This window comes from Limanda limanda, chromosome 22 (assembly GCF_963576545.1).
Source record: "Limanda limanda chromosome 22, fLimLim1.1, whole genome shotgun sequence".
Classification (NCBI taxonomy): domain Eukaryota; kingdom Metazoa; phylum Chordata; class Actinopteri; order Pleuronectiformes; family Pleuronectidae; genus Limanda; species Limanda limanda.
This window is the reverse complement of record NC_083657.1, coordinates 17,148,734-17,174,736: the sequence shown is the minus strand read 5'-3', so window position 1 is coordinate 17,174,736 and position 26,003 is coordinate 17,148,734. Positions and strand designations below refer to the sequence as shown.

Sequence of the window (26,003 nt, the reverse complement as noted above, 5' to 3'; positions counted from 1 at the left end):
AAGATGTCAAAGAACCAACCCAAAGGTAGAAAAGGTATTTTACTTAAAAGGCATTGAAACATTCCCTTTGAACTGGTGAACAAGTCAGAATTACATTCTCAGAAGGTAAATTAGCTTGGTCACTTCCAGCTATTTACAGTGTAGTGGCTGTGCAGGCAGCTCCTCAAAGCAGAACTGACCTCCGCAGCCTTGTGCTCAAACAGATTTTTTTTCAGCATTTTTCTCTACATAACAATCATACAAAGAAAACATGGGAATGATTTCCAGAGCTCATCTCTGGTACACAACTCTTCATCCATGTACTACTCGTGCAGGAAAGCCTTTTGATCCTCAATACTCACAAATGAGATGCTTCTCTAACATGGAACTACCTATGGTTATGAATAATGCATCATCAATAATATAGAGAAGATTCAATAAATAATAAATTAAGTTGCACAAAGTCAAAGACAAATTTGGCATCTTATAACCACTTGTTTTTTTCGTGTATTTACAGTGCAGAGATCTTTACACATGGTGAGGCTGACATGAACAGGCGAGAAATGTACTATTTAAAAAGTTGTCTCGATACAAAACAGTCGTCAAGATCATGTGTAAAGTTTAAGGTTTGAACAACATGGTTCTTCCACATACAAAAACATGTGGAACAGTTCCTGATGCCCATATAACAATTTAGTAAATAATAAAGGGTCTCAGACCTGAATCACAAATCTGATAGCAACTATCAGTTCATACAACTACACTACAGTATAAAGTGTTTGATTCTTGTGCTGTATGTGTGTAGACACATTTTCTGATAGCTGGCTGACACTGGGTTTAAATCTAAATTTACTGAATAATCTACTATAAATATCTATAGTTTGATAATAGCTCTGATATGACTCCGACAACAGCTATACAAACACATCCTTCTAAACCTGACACTGCACCTTTATATTTTCTAACATTTCATGTATCTGTTCAATGTGTGATATACACTTTGTTTCTATTTGTAAGCTGTCTCATATCCCTTGGTTGTCATTGAATCGTAAGGTAGTCGCTGAACCCTCTGGTGACTCATCATTGGTCTGACTTTAAAGCAAGTCCATGTAACTTTTGGACAAAATAAATCAAATTGTCTCCTTAAAAATAAAAAAGTTGTACAAGCAGTCAAGCACACCCTGACTTAATTCATGTCCCTCTGGGTTTTACTGCTGTAGCCTTCTATATTCTGACCAGTAGCCCATATGTGACTACTGCTGCTCTGTCTGCTGGATAAATAAAGAAACGTAATGTAAGCAAACCTTAGGAGGGGAAACCAAAATCTTACTTTTCACCTGTTATTATGCCACAGGGGCTTGTATTTTCAATGGTACTTTTCTGATCTGAAGAGTTTCAAGAATGGCCTAAAATCCTGCATCTTTAAATCTAACATTTTGTCGCAATACTGGCCATCACCTCATCATGCTTGTGTTAGTGTCGTGTAGTAAGGGAAGTTGAGCTGAGTAGTGCAATGTGCATACAAATTATATACTCAAGGGTTTGGCTTAAGCAATGCATTAAGCACAGTGGGATTACAAAAATATCTGTAACTTTAGAATTTAAAAATACCTATGAAAGAACAGCCCACATCTAAAACAAAGTGGGGGGTTTTCAAAGGGTTTGCTCAGACAAATTCATGCCCACTGCTAGTTATATCTAATCCATCAGATTGGATTTATTGTTTGTGGCAGGCATTGAAATAACTGGGGATTTTAAATAAGTGGAGCGCAATTCAAAGAAATTAAAATCAATGTAAATTTCATCTTTGTCTATTACAGAGTAGGTCCAGGATGCATTTAGTCCATATTAGCACAGAGACCGTGTTCCCCACAATGTTGGACTTCTCTATTGAATATTCTAAATATTGTAACAAAATCTCAGTTGTGGCAGCTTCAGTATAAAATTGTCCATACTAGGGTTGGTAGTGAATATTTGAATATTCGAATATTCGTCATTAAGAAATTATTATAATAAAAATCCGAGCCTAATGAATGTTCTAGTCCTGCGCATTATCAGAACAACATCTTCCGGTATCTTGCGGACTGACAGTGAATCAACTGCGCACACATCTTACCCCAGAACATGTGAATATGTTGATTTTCATGAACAAGAACACATAGATGGGCCTGTGAAAGATAATCCATGCAGGCAGTTGTTTAATAGCCTGATGTTTGTTAGCCATTTCTCAGAGCCTACAGTAGGCTAGCCTGTAAGGTAGCTATAGCCTACAGCTCGCTTATAAGTTGCCATGACTGTCAGTTTAAAACAATGATCTAATTTGGCATTAAGCCATGTTTTGTTATTATTCCTTTGTATTTGTGTCCAGTCTGATGACCAGTCAACTTCGCCCATAGTTTTACGTTAAGTAGCGTAGGCTAGGTTAAAACTCAATTGTCAAATTATTAGGCTGCCGCCAGCGTCGGGAAGCCTGACGTTTAAAAGGATGGATGTAAGTCATTAGACCGTGTTTATTTCCTTTTAAAATTATTTTCCAATGTTATTTTTATACAGTAGCCAGGCAGTGATGCGTTGCAATCGCTACCTGTTAAAATCCGTCGGATGGCATAATGCGCTGTTAAAAGTTAAACTTGACTACAAAATGGCGTTTTTCCTTAATGAAGCTATTTTTGAGAAATATCAGTCCTGTTGTGTGCGTGTTTGACCTTAATGCGTGAAGGGGTGATGGGTGGGGGTGGTCATGAATATTCGAATAATTGTTCAATAACGTTATGAATACTCTAACATGAAAACTCCTGTAAAGTCCCATCCCTAGTCCATACTGAATAAACAATATTACAATCCTGACGGGACAATGAGGTAAAGCTGCTGTCAGGGCAAGAGCAGCATTATTTTAAAGGTGACTTTCTATGAAGGTAAACAAATTGATTGGAGAAAAAAAACAATAAATAAAGAAGACAACGCAAGTGTGGGGCTTCTCTCTGGGACCGCAATCTTTAGTTGACTCCTGCTTTATTCTGCAAAACAGAAAAAAAAGAGGTGTTTTAAGCATCTACACAATTCTGATCCAAATTCACAACTTTTCAAAATAAAAGCTCTGTTATCCAGCTGGACCTGCGGACAAACACACTGACTGCCACATAGTGCTGATCGCCTGTTTATTCAATTTTCATGAATTTTGAACACATCACATATCCAAATAACACAAAACGTGTCACTTCCCCGGGCAATTTAAAATAGACATGGCAGGTGTGAAGTCAGTTAGATGAACGGATCACGAGATATGCGTTCCATAGACAGCCAGACAGACATCTGGGACTTTGGTAGATTATCCACCTTAGGCTGAAATAAAACCACTGCCTGTATTCAGCTGGACATTGAACATATCCTTCATGAAAACACCTTTTCATTTTATACAAGGATTGTTGTGTGTTTTTGTTTTAAAAAAAGTTACAAAGTCTCACAGCAATATCCAAACCATGTAATTGTTATGTGACCAGTGGTTGTTTAGATATTTTACTCAGCGTGAGCAACGTAAATGGTGGAGCTGAGCCCTTTCACTACTTGAACAACCATATGTATACAGTAGATGAACAATACATGAATATTTACCTTGCACTCTCTACATGTCTTCTCTCTGAGGTCATGATGTACCGCTGTGCTGCTGAAGCTGGCTGGTGAAGAAGCGTTCCCGCCGGGACACCTGCTCGTCCCAGGCCTCCAGAATTCGCCGTCTCTCCCCGGCTTCTAGTGTCAGGGTGTCTGGGTGGGTGTCATCGATGTGGGCCCTTACGCCCTCCAGGCTGTGGGAGTACTGCAGCTCCCCACACACCATGCACACCAGCAGCTGGTTGAGTGGGTCGTAGTCCATGAGGTAGCTGTACCTCCACACGCTGTCCGAGATAGAACCTTCCTCACCGCTGTTGTTCTCATAGTCAGTGTACAGCAGCTCTGGGTCGTCTGCGGAGACAGTAAAAGGCGAGTGAGTTTTGTGCTACTTTTGCCTTTGTAAAGTTAATTCTTTAGGTTCAATGTGACAGCATTAATACTCCACCTTCGACTGGTGCTGTGTAATTTGGGAACTGAAAAGATTCCTGGTCAGTGTCCACTGAAGTGCTGTGAAAGGAGGAGAACATTTCTATTAATCACCATCCTACATGGAGCCTGTAGCAGATATACCAAAGGGAAACAAAGCACATCCCCCACCTCATTAGATGCTCTGACTCATCAGAGGAGCTCAACCACTGACCAGAATCCTACAGAGAAAAATATAAACAGAGTTAGACTACGTTCACACTTTACCAAATAATTCCCAATTCTGTTTTTACGTCTTGCTGTGTTGAATTCTCAATCCAAGACTACTTTAAACTAACAGCCTATTTCTGTGTATATGTGGGCGGCTGTGGCTGAGGGGTAGAGTGGTCGTCCTCCAACCTGAAGGTCGGCAGTTTGATCCCCAGTCTGACCCATCTGCATGCCGAAGTGTCCTTGGGCAAGATGCTGAACCCCGAATGCCCCCCCATAGAATAACAAAGTGCTGCAAGTAGATGCACTGTATGAATGTGTGTGTGAATGGCTGAATTAAAAACTGTAGTGTAAAGCGCTTTGAGTGGTCATCAAGGCTAGAAAGCGCTATATAAATACGAAACCATTTACCATCTGTCAGGCACTAAAGTGAGCATTAGATAAGCCAATGAGCATAATAAAACTTGCAACTATAATAATCAGCAAAAGCGACAGAAATAGCAGGAGGCTGCGCAAACAGTTGAGCTCAGGGTGGAATTTTTTCATATTACATCTCTTTGTAGTTGTGAAAATTGCTGGGCGCTTCTATATAGTTTTTGTGTACAGCCGTGGCCAAAAGTTTTGAGAATGACACAAATATACATTTTCACAAAGTCTGCTGCCTCAGTTTTTATAATGGCAATTTGCATATACTCAAGAATGTTATGAAGAGTGATCAGATGAATTGCAATTAATTGCAAAGTCCTTCTTTGCCACGAAAATGAACTTAATCCCCAAAAAAACATTTCCACTGCATTTCAGCCCTGCCACAGAAGGACCAGCTGACATCATGTCAGTGATTCTATTGTTAACACGGGTGAGAGTATTGATGAGGACAAGTCTGGAGATCACTCTGTCATGCTGTTTTAGACAGAATAGCAGACTGGAAGCTTTAAAAGGAGGGTGATGCTTGAAATCCTTGTTCTTCCTCTGTTAACCATGGTTACCTGCAAGGAAACACGTGCAGTCATCATTGCTTTGCACAAAAAGGGCTTCAGAGGCCAGGATATTGCTGCCAGTAAGATTGCACCTGAATAAACCATTTATCGGATCATCAAGAACTTCAAGGAGAGAGGTTCAATTATTGTTACAAAGGCTTCAGGGCGCCCAAGGAAGTCCAGCAAGCGCCAGGACCGTCTCCTAAAGTTGATTCAACTGCAGGATCGGGGCACCACTAGTGCAGAGGTTGGTCAGGAATGGCAGCAGGCAGGTGTGAGTGCATCTGCACGCACAGTGAGGCGAAGACTTTTGGATGATGGCCTGGTGTCAAGAAGGGCAGCAAAGAATCCATTTATCTCCAGGAAAAACATCATGGACAGACTGATATTCTTTCAAAGGTACAGGGATTGGACTGCTGAGGACTTGGGTAAAGTCATTTTCTCTGATGAATCCCCTTACCGACTGTTTAGGGCATCTGGAAAAAAGCTTTTCTGGAGAAGAAAAGGTGAGCGCTACCATCAGTCCTGTGTCGTGCCAACAGTAAAGCATCCTGAGACCATTCATCTGTGGGGTTGCTTCTCAGCCAAGGGAGTGGGCTCACTAACAATTTTGCCAAAGAACACAGCCATGAATAAAGAATGGTACCAGAACATCCTCCAAGAGCCACTTCTCCCAACCATCCAAGAACAGTTTGGTGAGGAACAATGCCTTTTCCAGCATGATGGAGCACCTTGCCATCAAGTGAAAGTGAAGCTCGGGGAACAAAACATCAAAATTTTGGGTCCATGGCTAGGAAACTCCCCAGACCTTAATCCCATTGAGAATTTGTGGTCAATCTTCAAGAGGCGGGTGGACAAACAAAAACCCACATATTCTGACAAAGTCCAAGCATTGATTATGCAAGAATGATCTGCCATCAGTCAGGATGTGGCCCAGAAGTTAATTGACAGCATGCCAGGGTGAATTGCAGAGGTCTTGAAAAAGAAGGGGCAACACTGCAACTATTGACTCTTTGCATAGACGTAACCTAATTGTCAATAAAATCCTTTGACACTTGTAATTATACTTCAGTATACCATAGTAACATCTGATAGAAAGATCTGAAAACACTGAAGCAACACACTTTGTGAAAACCAATACTTGTGTCATTCTCAAAACTTTTGGCCACGGCTGTAGGCTAGCTCAGGACTTTAAAATTCATACTAGGGCTGTGGTCAGATAGTCAAAATATCCCCCTTCCAAACCACTTTTCCTTGACCCCGGCAGAAAATGTCAGTAGGTCAAGGAAAGATTTGAAGGAGAAACCCTAAGGAGTTAGGAAAGGAGATCCACAGTTCAGAGAAAATCTGACTCCACTTACACACTGCGTTTAGATACACACAGACTCTACAGTAGAGAAACAAACTGTGCTTTGCAAATACAGTTTGAGTAAAGTGTCCAGTCCAAAACAGAAATCCTGGACTGATGTTTTTAGTTCATACAGAGAGAACATTAAACCATCAGTTACTCACAGGAAGAAACAAACAAAATAGATTTATAAACATAAACAGAACTAACAGGATTGAAATGTTAAACTAATGACATGAGGAATATTAGTGGAGAAAACCTTACATAATTGGAGAAAATGATTTTGTGCAATTCAGGGATGGAAATGACTTTGATGATGATATTTATATATTATGTATTTTGTTTTGATTATGATATTTATATATATATATATATAGTGAACTATAAATTAAATATGCCTATGACTCCTGACGAGACATCTTGTCACAGGTCAAAACGTCTGTTCTGTTTTTTGGAATATTTATGTGGGTCTTTCCAGGTGCAACTACGAGATTTTGTCGCTTCAAACATTGCTGCCAAAGAATTGTGGGACGGCATTTTCTCCTTTTCTTTCATAAAGGATGGTCCAGTGTTTCCTATGCTAAAGGAGATAAGTTAGGAAGAATTGAAGCTCCTTTCCTTATCATTTAGAAAATTGGAACAGCTGTGGCCGCTGAACAACTTCCGGGTCATTTCACTCAGGGAAACTTCCGAAGCAAAATGGACTATTCAAATGCATCCTAGGACTCCTCAGCTTGTTGAAATGTGTTTTCTGTGACTTTGGAGGAACTTGGACACGGCTCTACAGATGTCACCTGGGTTATCTTGGCTTGAGTTTTGAGACACACAGCTAAAGGGCCTGTATTGTAAAGAAAGTTCAACATACCCACCATATCTTTTCGTTATCCGCCTTAGGCCGTCCTTGATAACCTGTACTATGAGGCTGTCCTGGTAAACCCTGATTTTTCTTATCCAGCTACGAGCCCAGACTTGTTCATTATAATCTGCCACTTCAGAACCATGAGTAAAGTTCTTAATAAGATATGAGAATAACACTGAGGATCTGCGGGTAGAGTCAGAAACAGCGACATCCAAAAGGGACTTTATACAGTGAAACGTCAAGGATGATCACATTACTAGACAGGAAAAGAAACAGTGGGTATGATTGTCTACCTTAAAAGTATAAAGTTTAAGGTAAACTGTAAATAAACAGAAAGACTTTATTAAGGTATTATTGAGTATTTCTCTTTTTAGTCTGATGATGCACCAACTATGATGAGCATGTGTTACAGATAAACAAAGTTTAAAGTGATGTCAGTGTTTCTGCTGCCAAAGCAGAGAGGAGAGCGGCAGATGATGAGCTCAGTCTGACTGACATGTTGATTTATACTCATGGAAAAATTGAACAGTTCGTGGATTTTTAATAAAGTACATCATAGGCTTTAGGTTTTATTTAGTTTTTACTTTTCTTATTCTGAACTGCAGTGATAGAATTAAGCATCAAAAGCATCAACACTGTCAGGTTTTAGGTCTGCTATCAAAGGATCTTTTGTGAATTAAAATTAACCTAGAATAGTTCTGATTTATTTATATATTGGGATAATTTCTCCCTCTGTTTGTTAGAAGCTCTGTTTTAAAACCATCCGACTCGTCTGCTGAAATGTTTTACTTCTTAGGTTACTGTTAACTCTTTTGTCCCTCCCAGGATCTTAATCTTAATTATCTTAATGACTTAAAGTCACAATATGTCTGCCTCCACTGATTTCAATTTTTCGAATTTTATTCGACTCTCTTTGTTAAAGGCTGAATAAAGATGAATAATGATTATACTGAATGACCTCAGAGTAAGTTAGAGGATATATTTGCATTGCACTTTAACAAAAAAAACAATATATAGATTTTTTCCCCATTACACTTAGTAATCAGCTTGTGACCACTTCCACTCTGTGTGGGGACACTATCTAATGCTCACTGGTTTTAATGACCATTATAAAGTACAGATCAAATAAAGCTACGGTCCGGTTTCTGTTAAGTTGTGCTTTTATATCTGTTCTGATCTGTTTTCACTGTCTCCCTATCTCTCTTTTATTTCCTTACTGTCATTAAGGTTTATATTCTGGAACCAAAAATAGACATTTAACTCACAAACTGACTGCATCATACCCTTGTCATCTAGTTGTCATTGAGCGTGTAACCTGTGAGGTACACCCTCATTATGAGTGATCTGTGATGTACAGAGCTTGTGTGCCACAGAACAAGTCTTTTGTATATCTGTGTAGCTCCTACCTGTGTTGGTGGGTCCTGCGCAGGTAGGATGGGCCTCCAGTGGGCAGCTCTCTTCGGGGGGGCTCCCTTGACCTGGATGGCCTTCCTGGCTCGCTGCTCCTTCTTTTTGATCCTCCAGTACTCTCGCTTCCTCCTCAGAAAGTCCTCCTGCGTCTCCCCAGGGATGGGTTTTGGTGGAGCCATGGTGCTTACAGGCACCAGCTTAGAGGGAGAATGCCGCGAATGTGAGGGGCTATGAAGTTGAGAAGGGATTTTTATTGCACTGAGGGTGGGATCAGGCGTTTCAACATGGGGTTCAATGGGTTGCAGGTTGATGCTGGACAGTGGGTTGTCTGGAGGCGTCAGAGTAAGAAGGCAGGGTGCTGAGTCTACATCCGTACCTGTAGACATTGACATTTGAAAACGTGGCATGGCTTGCTGCTGATTCTCAGAAGCGTCGAGACAGTCTGACAAGATCTGTGAAGGTCCAACGTCTATGTTGTTCTGCTCACTTCTGGGAGAACAGGAGACGCTGAGGACAGGCAACTTCACCTGGAGCGTGTGCGGTGACCGCTCAGCACGACACGTTGGAGGGCTGAGAGCAGGGATGCTGGACACTGCCGTAAGAGAGGGAATCGATGACCTGGATCTGAGAGCTGGTTTTGCATTAGGATTTCCACGCTTAACATTGTTGAAGACACCAAAACCTTGAGCCTGAAAAACAAGAATAAAACATCAACAAAAAAAATGTAAATACCAAGAAATTAGTTCAAATTTAAGGTTTGCACATCTTCCAAATGGAGCAAATCATATATTCATTAAGGCTCCAAAGGTCTATCTTTACTAAACGATGGGGTCCTGTCTCAGCGTTATTAGTACAATGAGGGTTACTAATTTATCTCGCTCTGGTTGAGCGGTTATCTGTCAATTCTCCCTATTCACATACATTATACACCATCCTCTCTGAAAAGCCTATATAGCACCCATGATACTACATTCTGGAGTGGACAATTACTATTTCTTTATCCCTGGTTTTATTTTCATTTGACTTTTTTCTTTCTTCTTTTAATTTAATAAATTTTGTATGTAATAAATAATTTATTCTTATCCCCCCTCTTTTTCTCTTGGAGTGAGCACTATTTGATGTTTGCTGTTCTTTCTATGCATTGCACACTGTACCTGAATACCATGTATAACAATACTTTATACAGTTGTCAAATGCACAAAGAAAGAAACTGTTTGAAAATGCATATTGATTTGTTGAAAACTAGATAATTTTATATGAAGAGCACATGCCTGTAAGCCCTGAACTCTATTCTCTCATCAACTGATATCTATGGCACCGTTAATATAAAGAGCAAGGGTCTGTCTTTTGAGATCATTATTCAGTGATGGACAGAGGCCGAAAAAAACTACATTACGTTTAGAGGAATACAGTAAGCCTTGATACACAGATTGCATGGAACCACTATGGGGACACGAGGCAAAAGTATTTAACCCATAACATGCAGGTGAGCATCAGATACCTTTAGCGTACAGCAAATACACCAGAAACTAAACTTAACGTTTTTTCACATAAAAAATGGATGTGTCTCCTCCAGCTCGCTACTTGCAAGGTGACTGACAAGAAAAACCAATAAGTTTATGAAAGGATGGTCAAATAAGTAAAACTATTTCGAAGTATCTTCAACAGACCACAGTTTTAAAACATGCAGCACAGACGATGAACTCCTTCAGCGTACAAAGTTGTTTATGCTACATCAGAGGCCAGTAGAAATCAAACATTTTGATTATTTGCTACTTGTTGCATTAACATTTGCTACACTGCAACACAATCTATCAGCATCTAAATAAAATGTGTCTCTTCACCTGGGTTAGCCGAGTGCTCAGTCCTCCCGGCCTCTCCTTCTGCCTGGCCTTTGACCTGGCCCTCTGCTGCCGCTTCATCAGCTTCCAGTACTCCCTCTTCCGCTGCAGGCTGGTCAAGCCGCCCTGCTCAGTCCACACACTGTGATATCTCCGTGCTGCTGGCGACATGCTGTTCTCGAACTGTTCTTGTGCCTCACACTGTTGTTCACCGTGTTCTTGCTGTGGGTGTAGCTCATCGATGGCTAGTTGATGTAGCTCTGGCGGCTCTGGGGAGCTGCAGTCTTCATGGCCCTCCTTTCTGGTGAGAAGCCTCTGGGTTCTGTGAGGTGAGGACGGACCATCGGGGTCTTCCTTGGAGGGGTTTAATGTGAATGTGGGAGAGGTTCGGGAGGCGTGTTCACAGGTGGGAAGCATAGGGGCATCACTGGAGGTAGGAATAGGTGAGGGTGTCTCCCTAATTTGTGGTGAGTTTTTTAAATGAGGGCTTGGTGAACGTGAGTGTACCAGGGCCTCAGTGTCTGGCTGCCAGCTTTTTATTTGCACCGTCAGGTTAGCAGCCAGAGGAGCCACCTCATCCTCTTCAATAAAGAGCTGAGGTAAATTGGGCTCGATCTCTTGGTCTGAGGCCTCTTCTGTTGTCTCCATTTTAATTTCAGTCTGCTGACTTTTACAGTCCCTCACTGTGCTAAGTGATTCTTCCAGGAGCCTCTTCATAGAGGCCACGGCTCGCAGAGTGGTGGCCTGGCTTTCTGCAGCCAGAACTGGATCAGGCTCTGGCTGGGGTGCTGGAGGTGCTGATGGCAGTGGTGAGGAGGTTGGGCGTTTGATATCTGGACAGATGGCTTGTTCCGGTTGAGAATTTAGGTCAACTGCTGGCACAGGCTCAGGCTCTTGTTTTATCTCATTAGCATTTGGTGTAATGGGCACACTGTTATCTGGGGGAGGTTGTGAGTTTCCTGTTAGGTTAGAGAGACGTTTGCTCAGTGGTGCAGGGTTCAATGCTACTTGCTTCTGGGCCTTTCTCCTCTGTAAGGCTGCGTTAGCCCTCATTTGTAAGACACCCTGCTTCAGTCGCGCCGCACGGGCTGCTCGCTGCTCACGTTTCTTTATCCTCCAGTACTCCCTCTTCTTTGCCATTCTCTCTTCCTGTGTTAGCGATGGATCCAGAGATAGAGCAAGTGATGCTGCACTACTTGAAACGGCCATTTTCATTACACAGCTGGACCCTGCCGTAGATCCTCCAGAAATGGCCTTTTGAGGATGACTGAGCGTGAGCTGCCCCACAGCTTGAGCGGATGACGAGTGAGAATTAGGTACAGTTGTGCTTTCAAGAGGAGTCCTTGGTCTGGCCGACAGTAGTTTTGGAAGTTTGTTGACTGGCTTTCCAGAAAGAGGAAGAAAGACTTTCACCTGAGCTGGGCAGAAAGGCTGATGTTGAGGTTGGGTAACATGGGTATTAGTTGAACTTTGAACATGAAGATCTTCTTCCCTTTGATGAGCTGATGTGTCGTGACATGTGGAAACCTGGGGGATTTTAATGGTCACTGTCCCATCCTCTTTGATGAACCCTCCAATGGTCTCCGACGCGTGGGTCAGAGTGCTTCCCGCTGATTGTGTGAGCGCTCTGGCTTTCCTCATCTCCTCTAGGATGTTCTGGTAGCGTTTCACTCTTCGCATCAGAGAGTCCCTCTCCTTCAACCGATCCCTCACCTCCATTGACAACTTAGCTCGCTGTTCCCGCTTTTTAATCCGCCAGTACTCTCGCCGTTTTTCTATTATCTGCTCAGGTGTGTCATTGGGGTCGATTCTGGGGATATTTCTGGTACCAAAGACTGAAGCAAGCAGCGGAGACTTACATCTCATGTTTCTTTGAATCATCAAATTCCTCTGAGCTTCAATAAACCTCTGTCTCGGTGTTTTACATCGCACGATCCCTCGGGTAACATTAGAAAGATGTAAATAACTTGGAAACCTTCTTAGCGTTTCCCCTGATTTTCTCACAGAAATTGCTGTTGGTGTTGTCCTTGTCTCATGTGGATTCTGCACTTTGATCTGCAGGTTAACTGTGGTCAAACTGGCTGCCCCAATTTTCAGTTTATCATTTCTCTTTTTGGCCGGCCTGAACGTAGCTTTGGCCTGAGTAGGACCCGCTCTTCTCGAAAACGACTGAGATTGAAGATTCTGACATGCTGTGGGACCCATGAGTCCTGTTTTTTGTGCCATTTGCCTTTGTACCATCATCTCTGTGGCCTGTGTCCTATCTCTGGCTTTAGCTATCTGAGCTGCCAGCTTTGCTCTCTGCTCTCGCTTTTTGATCCGCCAATGCTCTCTGCGTCTGGCTGCTCTCTCCTCCTCAGACTCGATGGAAGGTTGCGAGTTGCCAACACCTTTAGCTCTCTGTGGGGTGACCAAGGCACTCTTTGTCCCACTCTGAGGTGTTGTGTACTCTTCTTTAGTCTCAGTTTTTATGACGATGGGGCCACTAGGAGAGGACACAAGAATCCTACCCATGGTCACATTGATAGGGGAGAGTTTGGGCTGACTGCGTGAAGCAACATGTTGTCTGTTTTGCATTTTTAGGACTGATGTGCCCTGCATAGACACACGTGACTGAGGTGTTGTTTGGGCAGAGCTGCCATTGGTAATGCTGGTCACTCTGACTGGAGGCACTGAGGAACTGGAGTCCAGCTGGGTTCCACTAGGTGTGGGTGAGGTAATGGCTCTGTTCACAGCCCCACTCGCTGCTCGGTTTTTCACCGCGGCTGTGTTGCCCCTAGCCGCTTTGGCTGAGATGGAACATGATGCTGGGAACTGAGGCAAGACCTTGTCGAGTTTCATTGTGTGGAACCACTTCGGCTTTTGGCTTTCAGGGGTTTCAAATGAACCTTCTCCCACTGCATTTGCACTATGGGATGCTGGGGAGACATTAGGTGTTTTATATGACTCATCTTTACTCTGCACAGGAGAAGAGGGAGCAGCTAAGCTGCCAGATAAAGTGGAATTCACCACTGCAGTGGTATTTAGGAGGAGGAGCTTTTTCCCTGGACTGTCTTGTGCTGGCCTCCCTCTTCGCTCTGACAGTCGAGCCCTCTGCTCTCGTTTCTTGGTTCTCCAGTATTCTCTCTTTTGGGCCAGGGTGGCATCATCATATTCTGAGGCAGGCTGGTGGGGGTGGGACGCGGAACCACCTTTATCTTTTGCAGTTGGCATGCTGTTGCCAGCTTGGACAGCTCATCAGTTTTCATCCAACAGTACTGGTTGGTTCTTCCCTTGTCACACTGATTCAGACCAGACTCATTCACTGCCATTTACTCACACGATGTCCTCCCATATGATGCTGCTGTGGGTGGTTTTCCTCCACTGAGCAGCTGCCAAATGTCTCAGACATCACATCAGTCTGCAGGTGTCCTGAGGAACAGAAAAAGGCTCTTTGTTACATCTCATTTTACAATTAAAGTGTGAGACAAGCATTTATCAAACAAGTTTAATGGAAAATTACTATATTTGCTAGTTGCCACTTTATTAGGGACACCTATACAAACCACTCAAATACAACAGCTCAGCCATACTTTCTATCCTGTGTTTCATGTCACTCCCAAAGAGATATTACTTCAACTATAGACACACACCGGTCTATTTTTTGGGTATAGCTGTACAATATAATGTAATTCAATAGAAAAGCCCCGACAAGTCCCTTATTAAAAGGTTTAATGTTCAGTTTTGTGAATAGTGTCCAGGAGGAGTAAACTATCAATATGTTACATTTGATGTGACCAATATATCCATTGCGATCATCCAATTTAAGCACACCAGGTGCTAGAATGAGATCAAACATCTTGTCACATGGGTTTAATTCTCAACATAAGGCTACAGATTACCGATATTCCATGTTAAAAATGCAAAACATCACCTACGAATGTCAGATCAGTGATAAATTCACACTGAAGATCTGGGACCTTCCACTTGCTTTTTTGAAACTTTCCTTCTTGCTGACCAAACATCACTTTGGGTGTCACAACATAGCGAGTGTCCCCATTTTCCACACACGGATCAAATCCGAATGAAGACAATGCACGAGCACCGAGACGCCCATTGCAATGTCACAACACAGTGCACGGTACTGCGAGGTCCACGTGAGACAGACAACGTCTCTCAAGGTGTTAACGGCTCTAAATGTGGCATCAAAACACATCGACACGAAGCATTTTCATTCCCCTGCCCCTGTGACCCCGACACGTCGCGTATGGAAAATGTGGAGGCTACAGGAAGCAGGACGGAAGCGGAGTGACACTGTCCCTTTAAACATGTCCCTCTCCGGTCCCTCTCTAGCACTAATTCTAGCTGTCGAGGGCCGTTTTTACCCGTTTCTCCGGCTCTGTTCGATCACCAGCGCGGCCAATCGACCCGGCGGAAGCACAATCGATGTTAGAGACAGAAATTCGCTCGAAGAAATTACCACGTTTGCGCGCAAATGGCGCATACGGCGCAGTGTCTCCGAGGCGGCACAATGGACAGGCTCTTCCTCCTCCTGTCCACACGGGCTGCCTAAGTCTACTGCCTGTCGAAAAGACACGAGAGAAGCCGAGCGCTGCCGCGGGAGAGCAGGCCGCTCGGAGGCGTGTGGAAGAAAAACATGCATATCAGTTACCTTTCTGTTACACATAACTTTCCGGGACAGTTTTTTGGACACAGATATTTTTAGTGCCAGGACACTGCAGCTACTTTCCGCCTGCCTGCCGAGCTCTGGGGCTGCCTTGACAACGCTCCGAAAGTACCAGGATGTGGGACCTGGATGCTCGCTCTCTGTGTGTGTGTGTGTGTGTGTGTGTGTGTGTGTGTGTGTGTGTGTGTGTGTGAGAGTGAACCGTATAGTAGCGTACAACGCCCCCCCCCTCCTTCTGATCAGACCCACAGACATTAAAATGATTTCACCACAGTCAAACCATCAGCTCATATATATATATGTATATGTCTCATTATTCAGGCTAAAGCTCGACTGTTATTTTATTTTGGTGAAGCCTGATTTTTGGAGTAGAAATTACAAAACCCGAGCAAAACAAATCTCAATGAATTTCTGTTATATCTCACATGGTCCTGCCTGGAACAGCTGGACAAAGGTCCATTGATTTATTGCCTTTTTCTGCAGATTACCTCAATCGATGTGTGTGTGTGTGTGTGTGTGTGTGTGTGTGTGTGTGTGTGTGTGTGTGTGTGTGTGTGTGTGTGTGTGTGTGTGTGTGTGTGTGTGTGTGTGTGTGTGTGTGTGTGTGTGTGCGTGTTTTTAATGCAGAAGCTTCATGGTTAGGTGCAGTTTAGCTTTTGCTCTGAATAACACAATCAAACTGTAATCAGCGTGCGTAGAGGAGTGTGTTTAGAGCAGATGGGTTGTAGCAGTTCCAGAGACCAGGAGAGGGACAAATACAAATCCATATATTTTTTTTAAATTTCGACATTAATATTGTTATTATAGAGATTGATTTTTTTTCATTCATCAACACAGGTGCTCTGATGTTTGGACGCGGTTTATTTAAATATATCATTGTGATTTTTTTGGATGGTCGGATCTTAGAAAAGGGGCCAACACCCAACAATAGAAGAATTAATGATTCAATTACAAAAGATGCCACTACATATGAAACTGAATCTATAAGTAGAGTTAAAACGTTGATTAACGGGTTGATCAGCAATGTATGAATTATTCATCCTCTAACTGCCAGATTGCTCCACCGATCTCACATGTGTTCGGGCCCATTATTTGTTTTTCTTTGTCTCCTGTGAGATTAAGGTGAACCATGTCCCGGGTTTAACTACGACTCAGACCGAAGCAGCATTCTGATCCCTGCTGTGTAACCTCCCTGCTTGTTGTGTACTATAGACCTACACTGTGGTTATAAACAGGGTTTGGTGAAAATGCCGGAGCTCACGCACTAAACACTACGAGCCGGAGCTGTGGGGCCCTGATTCCGCCAGGCCCCGCCTCGTGTGTTAACCGATGCTTCCCCGCAGCCAGCCTCCTCTCACCGCATGATTTTGTGAGAACAACAGCATTAGTATTAGCAGCTTATCTGTATTAGCGCCTGCTGCCCCCCACCCCGCGCACACACGTATACACTCACGCACACGCACAGGGGTGGGGGTGCATTGTCGACGCTGCTACTGTCTCTTTAAATTTACCCAGGAGCCCCTTAAGGAGCCCCAGGGGCCCCTAGTCCGGCTCCCCCACCCTGAAGACAAGCAGGAGCCTTAAAATCCATGAGTGTCGGGCCTGCGCCGCGGCGCTTCCCCACAGACAGGCCGGAGGAGCGCGCTGCGTCCGCGGAGGAATACCTGACTACCTGCCGGTGTGGTTGTATGAAAAGTTAACTTGGCTCCCGGGCGTGCGGGGGGGGGCGCGTGGTGGGTGGGTGGGGGGGGACATCGCAGAGCACGGGGCTCCTCGGCTCGTTACGGCGGACAGATGCGTGTCGAGCGGGGGGAGCGCGTTGCTGCCGCGGACATGGTGTCGTCGCAAGCGTGACAAGTCGCGGTTCCACAGGGACGGAAGGAAGGAAGAGGAGCCCGGGTTCCAGGAGGCCCGCCCGGGGGATGGAAGAGGCAGAGAGCGGCGGACGGGAGCCCGAGCCCCGGTGCGCCGAGCAGACTGAGCTGCTCTCATTAATAATAAGCGGAGAAGAAGAGGAAGCGACGCCAGAGGAGAGTGAGCTGGGAGGTAAAGGGGAGAAAAGCAGTGTGGTTGTTGTTGCTGAGTGGGTCTGTGTGGCTGTCAGGGCCACGGCCATTGTCCCGCAGCCAGTTACTCTGTGTCAGGGACAATGCCAGAGAGCAGCATGGCCCCTCTGTCTCTGTGGCTCCTATAAACAAAGGCTCAACAGCACGCAGGCAGGCGGACACACACTCTGCTGCCACCTAGCGGCCAATAGACATCTCAATATGGCTGCTTGGATCAAATGGGCTGCAGGAATAATGATGTAATAATAAATAATAATAATCCCTTCACCTTTATGGTAAAAAACACCCAGAGGCTGTTGAAGCCATATAAGGAAGCTGTGGTACATTAAGAGCAATGCGATGTCATCACATATAATGACAATATTTAAAATTCCTCTGTCAATTTAAACCAAGAGGTATCTGTGTGTGAGAGCAGAGACACATGTTGATGCACAGAGTTTACGTTCACAATGAGCTGTAGTTCCACATTTCAGCACATTCGCGTTCCACTGTCAGATAGAAACATTGAACTGGCTGTAACAGACTTTAGGATGTTTCTGTTTGCATAGTGCAACTCATCTCTACTGATTCTTCTTGTTATTTAACAGGTGACATATTCCATTCTGTCTGTCATCTGCTCATATTGGTTTCTTGCAGTTATGTGGAAAGTGTTTCTCCACAATTTAAAGGTATTAACACTAAATACGTAAAGTGCTTTGAGATCATGTATGCTATGATTTGTGGTTATACAAATAACATAGAATTGAATAATTTGTAAGGCATTGGTCTGTCACTGTGTGATATTCTAGTGCACTAGTGCAAAACTAACTTGAAGTTCCATAACCACATCATCAGCTCTTAGCCTGAGAACTGACCCATCTGCTTCAGTACTGACGTCATGAAATGGATTGGGGATCAACCAGATCGACATTAGATACAGTCTCTCTGTGTCATTGATTTCTATTGTTATTATAAAATAATACGTGTTTTTGAGCCTTCGAACTCAAAACAACCCAAAAGAATGTTGCCTATTAGAAAACACAAGATTGCTCATCCATACTAAAGAGATATTTAATGTACTTGTCTGAATTTGTGTTCTCTCTTGTTCCTGCTAGAAGAGGATGGTCTTGCCAACGGCCATGGTGAGGAGGAATCGGGGGCTGACATGGTCACACCTGTCAGATCTCCAGGTACCAGCTACTGGAGCATCACCGAGGGTCCTGACCATCCCTTGCTCCTCTCCCTGGCCCCTGGGCCCTCTGGACGAAAACCCAGGGTGCAGAGGGCCTCACGCCCAGGCCTCAGCCGGATCCCAGGTCGGGACCACCGCCGCTACTACCACGAGTACTGGCGTAGTGAGTACCTGATGGACTTTGACCCCCAGCGGCATGGGATGATCTGCATGGTGTGCGGCAGCTCACTGGCCACTCTGAAGCTCAGCACCATAAAGAGACACATAAGGCAGAAGCACCCAGACTCCCTGCTGTGGAGTGCTGCCGACAAGGAGGTGATCCGCTCGGGCTGGGAGAGCCACCTGAGCCTGGGGGGGAGTCAGAGGTCGTACAGCTCTACTGCTGGACCTTTACCACAGGAAGAAGAAGAGCAGCTGGACTCAGGCCAACATGCTGCTGGTGGGTAGGACTCTGCTCAGATAGGATTGGCTAGAAGTGTTGTAGATCTCACACTTGGTGGCAGTATGAGTTTGTGTTTTTGCTCCAAGTGAGAGGAGGAGACAATGATGTAATGATTCACGAATGATGTGTCAGCAAACGGGAGGACGGTGCCTGGGCATGACTGGTAAAAATGTTGCATATATTTGAGAAGCTATACATTTTTGAATTATTGCCTGTTGTGACATGTAGCCAGGGAAAAGCTTTTGACATTTCGCTGAATTGAAAAACAGAGGAGAAGTGTTAATTATTCACATGCATTTTAACTGTGAAATGACACACAACACTCACTGTTGGAAATTAAACCTTTTTTTAAAATCAAGGTAGAGTTCATCCAAAAATGAAAACAAAGTCTGTGTGGAATACATTAGTACCCCCATTATACCTTAGTTGATCTGTCAGCTTTAGAGGTGTTGCCAGGTGTAATTTTGAACAGGCTAGCTGTGTCCCCCTGCTTCCAGTCTATTTGCTCAGCTAGGCTAACCGCATCCTGACTCCATCTCTGTACCGAACACAGAGATTCATATTCATGTTTTCATCTCATTCTTGCTACTTTTTACTGAATTACATTAGATATTTAACTGATATTTTCAGTCAGACATTGCATCACTTCTTTAGTCATGCACATGTACATGTAAAAAGCTGATAAGAAACTCTATTTACCTGCATACATGGAAAATACATTTCCAACAAAAAGCATGTGGCAATGAATAGGTTTCATAGCTGTCTTGTAAGCATGACCATAGCATGAGTTTCCTTCAGGCCCTTTGTTGCCATGCCCACACCTCCTGCTACTGCAGGAATTGTTAATTCTTCTTCTTAATTTATTCTTTTTTGAAATGTAAAAACAAAGATTAAGACATGATTAGCAAATCATTTATAGATTATGATAAGTAACAGTTAGTAGTGTAGCACAGGAAGAAGCTCACAAATGTAAATATTATAATTCTTCAAAGCTTTGAATGTAATTCTGTTCAAAAACAGTCAAATGAATAATGTAATTTTTTAACTGGATATTTCTGCTCCCTGGTGGTAGTATCAGAAAGACCCTTTGTATTTTTCAGTTTTTTAAATACGAGCTGTCCCCTCTTCTTGATTCCTTGCAGATCTCCTGGATCCTGTGACTCCCCATGAGCAGCCACAACAAGCCCTCAGTCTGTCTCCCAAGTCTGAGGAGGTTGAAGTCCCGCAGACCCAGGAGGAGGATGAGCAGGATCTCTCAGGACCATCAGCTCAAACTTTGGAGCGCTACCTGAATGACTCACTGCACGCTTGGTTCCGTCAGGAGTTCCTGATGGAGTACGAAGCAGAGGCGGGCCGGCTAATGTGCATGGTGTGCGGAGGAGAGCTACCCTCCCTTCACCTTGACCACATCAAGAGCCATGTGCTGGACACCCACCCTAACTCCTTGGTCTACAGCTCAGAGGAGAAGCACTGCATCCTTCAGGCCTGGGCTCAGACTCATGGTGAGAACAGACGGCACAACACCGCATGCACTCAAACAAAACACACAAAATGTAAAAAAAAAATTACAAATAAATCTCATCATTTACGGCCAATCCCATTTAGGCCCTTGGCCCTATCCCTCTGTTCTGTGGGTTCCCATGTAGGGGACAGCTGTCCAAATACCTGTTGGGATGGAGGGTTAGGGCCAAGTGTAGTGCTCGTCTTTTCTGCATGATAATCCTGTATTTTCACGAAGATACACGATGCACTTGATTGAACCCACGTGTAGCAGAGATGTTTCTGAACTGAACTGCTCCTCTAATAACAAAGCCTCCTGGGAGGGTTGCCTGAAAACCACTGCTAGCAGCCAGAAGCTGTGTACTTTTGATTTATACGTCAAATAATGACGAGCATCCAAGCTTTTGAATTTCAAATGTCGTTGATTAACCTGCATTAGCAAAGATCTTATAGGTTTGTCACTTTAGTAACTGCAAGCAATAGCATTGGTTTAGTTAAGATCCCAAAAATGTTATAACAATGACATCCCCAGTCAAACTTTTTGTCACGTCTGTTTACATCGATGACTACTGATGACGTGTCGACTTCTTGAAGGGCTGTTCCAATTTATAAGAGTAGATAACCATTGATAAGCCCGGGGGAGGGAGAATGGGTGAAATGGGATTGTGCCTTAATCTGTCTGAACTTTGAAATGTATCGATATCACAAGCACAAACCCACCCAACAACTTTTATGACTGCTTATCTGGATGTTATCGAGATAACATAATTAGCCAAGCATCTTGGACATCCTGTCCCCCTCTTGAATCTTACAACACTGCCTCCCAACCACAGTTCCTGAGTGTGTTCCATTATTATGCTCCTAAATGATTATTTGGTTTGATCATTCAGGCTCTTTCCATGAGTTTCTGACAGCGTCACAGTCCCAAAACCTCATGTGCACTGTAGACAGAAAAAATACATCTTTTTATGTGCTTAATATTGCACATGATATGTTTCTCTGCTCCACAACAGAAGATTCAGAAAACTCAATCAAATCAGAGCCCAGCACCAAAGAAGAAGGCATGGACCTATTTGCTCAGGATGCGGAGGCCATCCAGATCAACACTGACTTGTACCCAGAAAGCGATGGCACTTTAACTCAGGAAACGTGTCTCATTGGTGAGGACGGCGGCGTAGGAGCTCCGCAACAGGGATCGCAGCCCCTTCGTCAGCCCAGGAAGAGGCGGCTGCCTGGGGGCGACCCATGGCGGCTCCGCCTCGACTACCTGGTGGCCTATGGGCCTCAGGGCCAGGACACGTTCTGCATGGTGTGTTCTCAGGTCCTGCACGAAACCAAGGTCAGCAGCTTCCGGCGCCACATAAAGGAATGTCACCCTGAGACCACAACCCTCAGCCGACAAGAAAGGGAAGCCATGGCTGCTGCCTGGACCAAAGATTATTCTAGTGACGACATGCAAACTCAAGATGGTGAGATGATTTCAGCCAATGTTACATGTCACTTTGAAACAGAATGTTCTCCAATTTTAACAATAGTCAGCTTAATAGAGAGGTCTTGTTTTCACCAGAAACAGGGCTTCATTCCTGTGTTTTCCATCTTTTCTGATCTGCTCAGTTTTGTTCTGCTTTTAAATGAATAATCTCAAATGTTTATTTCTTTACTTGATCAAGTTATTATACATTTCATTTCCACAGCACCTTTTGAACTAGCACAACAACACATTCAAGGCAGACTCACCTCTCCACACTAATCATTTCCGATTGCTTTACATTAGAGTACACTTTAATTTAGTTCCTTTGATCCAATGTTTACTTGTTTTGATAAGAACAGGAGCTACAAGTTGTCTCAAACCAGAGGTGGATGAACATTACAATATGTTTACAGTTCTGGGCTTAAGGTTACTTTTATTTGGTTATTGTTTTTTTCTTCAAAGCAGTGATACTTAAGTTATGGACAGGGCATTTTAGATCTTCAGGAGTGATGAGTTACACTGACAGAAGCTTCACAGTATAAAAACAGTGAGTGGAATAAACTAGTGAATACAAAAGTGAGAGCAGGGCGTCGGTACATGACTGATGGAACTAGTGCAGTGGAAATAAACATTACATTGACTTTATCATGTGAGCCTATAGATTCTGTGAGATGAACTCGCTGACATAGCTACACTAACATTACTGTCGCTAATCTGGCGCCGACCTTTCAACTTTTATGACATTTTGAAGACACTGTGTGCAGAAGTAGCAGCTTCAGTCAGCGGATTCATAACCTGGGTGCAGATCGACCCAGGGTTCCAAGCATCTATGAGTCACAACTCTTACGTTAACATCAATTTTATTAATTTGTATCAAATCACTTGTTATAACCTTAAGTTTAAAACGTGATGTGATAAAATAGGATGAATATAGTGTGTGCTAGTCTCATTGGTGATGGAGCGTGGTAAAATAAACACATCTTCATATACTACCGCTTTAAGACACAATATTACATAGAAACTTGTAAGAAGAGCAGCTTTGAAAGTTAAAAGGTTTTGGCAGAGGAAATAGAAAAGAATATCAAACTAATATAGGTTCATTTTTCATTTTGCAGAAATCAACCTTAGAGAAGCTACTACAGGAGAGACATGTGAGGACGCCTGCCCAGACATCACGACACCCAGTAAGACGGTGAAGAAGGAGGAAGGTGTGAGTGGACGAAGGGTGAAAGTGAAGGACAGCGGCACCGCAGCCACACCCTCTCGTCACAGCCATTACCCCGGGAAGGACCAGAGGAGGAACTACCAGGTGCGTTGGCGGATGGAATTCCTGATGGACTACGACTGCAGGAGACACGGGCTGATCTGCATAGTGTGTGGAGCCACTCTGGCCACGTTGAAGGTCAGCACCATCAAGAGGCACATCCAGCAGGTGCACCCCCACTCTCTGGACTACAGCCCAGAGGAGAAGCAGCAGGCTATGCTGAGCTACAACCAGATCGCCTTGCACTTCACCCACTCCGATGACTGCTTCTCCTCCCCGGACCACGGGCACACAGAGCTGGCTCCAACTCCAGCACACTTTGGCACTTAAAAAGGGCTTCTGTCCGTTGCTGCTCAGAAGTCCCATGTCAAGAAACAGCTCTTCATTATCTTTGTTACAGGGACGTTCAGATCAAACATGGTCTTACTGTCCTATTCCCGCTCCTTGTCTTCTTTAACTTTGTTACCAAATCTATACAATCAGGTGACTAGCTGTCTCAATGGTCAGAAATATGAGAGTAAGACCCAGGTTGAGAAACACAAGAATTCTAAATCTGAGAATATTGTTGTAGGCGAAGGTGCAGATTGTAAACTGCTGCAAAGGAAATGAGACAACCTAAAATGTCATGGCCTGAAAATCTCAAAGTCCATCCACTCATTTGAAACTAAAGCCTTATTTGCACGGGAACAGTATTACACAAGGACCTCATGTGATTGTTTAGGAACTGCACATTTGCATGGATGCACAAAATCTGAGCTTTACAGATAGGTCTTTCGAATCCTAATCCTTTTTAACAAGTGATACCATTGTTACCATAGATAACAATACTGACCCAGTAGTTAATGCTATCCCGAAACTATACTATGTGTATTGGAATACCAAGGGGTCTTATACATATACACATATGATATGTATATGCACACACACATCTGTTTAATCAGATCATAATCAGTCCGCTTAAATGTGGGCAAATACAACATGGAACTGCACATATGGCATACTGTGTAGAATGTGTTTTTAGGGAAACATACTAAATACTGAATGGGATCCCCAGTTAATTATGGGCCCTTTAAGACCAACTTTTATGATTTCACAGCATAAATTGTTGTGTTTAGTGGAATTTCTCACAGAACCTTTGACATCCAAATATGTTCCTCTGACCAAAAAACAAACGGTCAAGACATTGTTGACCTTTGAGGTAACGGAGAGCTGGATGCAAGCTAACATAGAAGCTGTACTGGAACTTCTTATTTTAAATAATCCCCTGCTGAAGACTAAAGCTCCCAACAGAGGCATTCATCGTATTCCCATGGCATGTATTTAACCACCTCCCAGTGTGATACCAGAAGAAATTAGTTCCTATGAAATTTTAACAGCATGGCTTCAAAACCGTTTCACACACATGTGGCTGCTAGTGCTAACATGTTCCTGTCAGCTCAGTAGCTACAAGTTAACTTCACAAGTGGTTACTTTATGTTGTCAGCACCACATGGTGCGGCTGTGGCTGAGGGGTAGAGTGGTCGTCCTCCAACCTGAAGGTTGGCTGAAGGTTGGAGGATCCCCAGTCTTCCACGTCTGCCTGTGTGTCCTCGGGCAAGATGCTGAACCCCGAATTGCCCCTCATAGAAAAAGAAAGTACTGCTAATAGATGCACTGTATGAATGGGCGAATGTAAAAATGTACTGTAAAGTGCGTTGCGTGGTCATCAAGATTAGAAAAGTGCTATATAAATACAAAAAAACAAGGACACACGCATCATATTTGCTGTTCGGGTTTGACCAGGGTCTAATACTGAAAATGGGGCTTTTGACGTTCAAACTCCTTCTTGCCTCGTCGTATACTATCAACACCGAATGGGTCACTGGACTTTTAGTTTTTAATGACTGTCATCATGTTTCCTCTCTGAACCATGTGTTCAGGTCCGGCTTGCTTCTGGTAGGGGCCAGAGTCTTATGTTCTCAGGAACTTAGAAACAGAACCTTCGGCGAGGCCGGGTTGAATTAGTTTGATGATGTGTCTGAAGACAATACAGCACTTTGCCCTAAAATATGTACTAAACCCCAGATTTCCTTCTGTACAGCTAATAGAATGAGACTGTGTTTGATGTTATTGCTGAAGACAATGAATGCCAGCGTGCGGTCAATGAGTTTCGATCTCCTTAATGTATTTAATTCCTTGTTTACAGTGGAGGAGACATCCTCCTCTCTTTCATCCATTCTAATGAGATATGTTATCTCCCTGTCATTTTGCATTGTTGCTACGTCGACCTGCATCCTTTTCAGCATCCACAACTCATGTTAGCCAAAAGCTGCACAAAAAAAGAATATGTAAATACTTATATATGAAAAATTGTAATTATTTTTCCTTTATACAAGCACTTTTATGCACCCTGGTTTCTACAAAACATGTTTGTAACTTTGTCCAGTTTTTCTACTTCATTCAAGATTTCAACAATGTTTGTAAACGGCTGGAGGACAGCCTGCTGGGCTTCACTTTGAAAAGTCTACTCCAGCTTTGGTACTGCTTCATTTTTTCATTCATTGTACAAAGTTTATGCAAAAAAAAAAGGAGTTGAAGAAAAGCTAAGAGTGTGTGCGAAAGAAAAGTCTGCCATAAAATGTCACCAGGAAATGTAACTCAGGGATTCTGTTTTCATCAACAACCATTTCATCGGTGATCCTTTAAGAACATGTCAGCTGGTGACATGTGAACATAGATAAATACATGTGTCAGCTTTGGGTTGTACAGGTATTAGGGCCAAAAT

At 43.5% G+C, this 26,003-nt stretch overlaps 2 protein-coding genes across 3 annotated transcripts; one reads left to right on the top strand and one right to left on the bottom strand.

Moving 5' to 3' along the window:
• Positions 1–21: 21 nt before the first annotated feature.
• si:dkey-28a3.2 (uncharacterized) lies at positions 22–15,377 on the bottom strand. Of its 2 annotated transcripts, none has more exons than XM_061066495.1 (7): positions 15,311–15,377; positions 10,663–14,070; positions 8,815–9,507; positions 4,186–4,235; positions 4,034–4,095; positions 3,592–3,939; positions 22–2,996 (listed from the first exon to the last, which is right to left on the bottom strand). In XM_061066495.1, exons 2-6 carry the CDS (start codon positions 13,870–13,872, stop codon positions 3,623–3,625), a joined length of 4,332 nt encoding a protein of 1,443 aa, XP_060922478.1. In that variant the 5' UTR covers positions 13,873–14,070; positions 15,311–15,377; the 3' UTR covers positions 22–2,996; positions 3,592–3,622. The 2 variants fall into 2 exon arrangements, with proteins under 2 accessions (XP_060922478.1, XP_060922481.1); XM_061066498.1 differs by lacking the exon at positions 15,311–15,377 and adding an exon at positions 15,024–15,065.
• Positions 15,378–17,247: 1,870 nt separating this feature from the next.
• zfta (zinc finger translocation associated) lies at positions 17,248–25,555 on the top strand. The gene is made up of 5 exons (XM_061066346.1): positions 17,248–17,371; positions 18,486–19,001; positions 20,147–20,506; positions 21,518–21,973; positions 23,091–25,555. Exons 1-5 carry the CDS (start codon positions 17,248–17,250, stop codon positions 23,567–23,569), a joined length of 1,935 nt encoding a protein of 644 aa, XP_060922329.1. The 3' UTR covers positions 23,570–25,555.
• Positions 25,556–26,003: the final 448 nt, after the last annotated feature.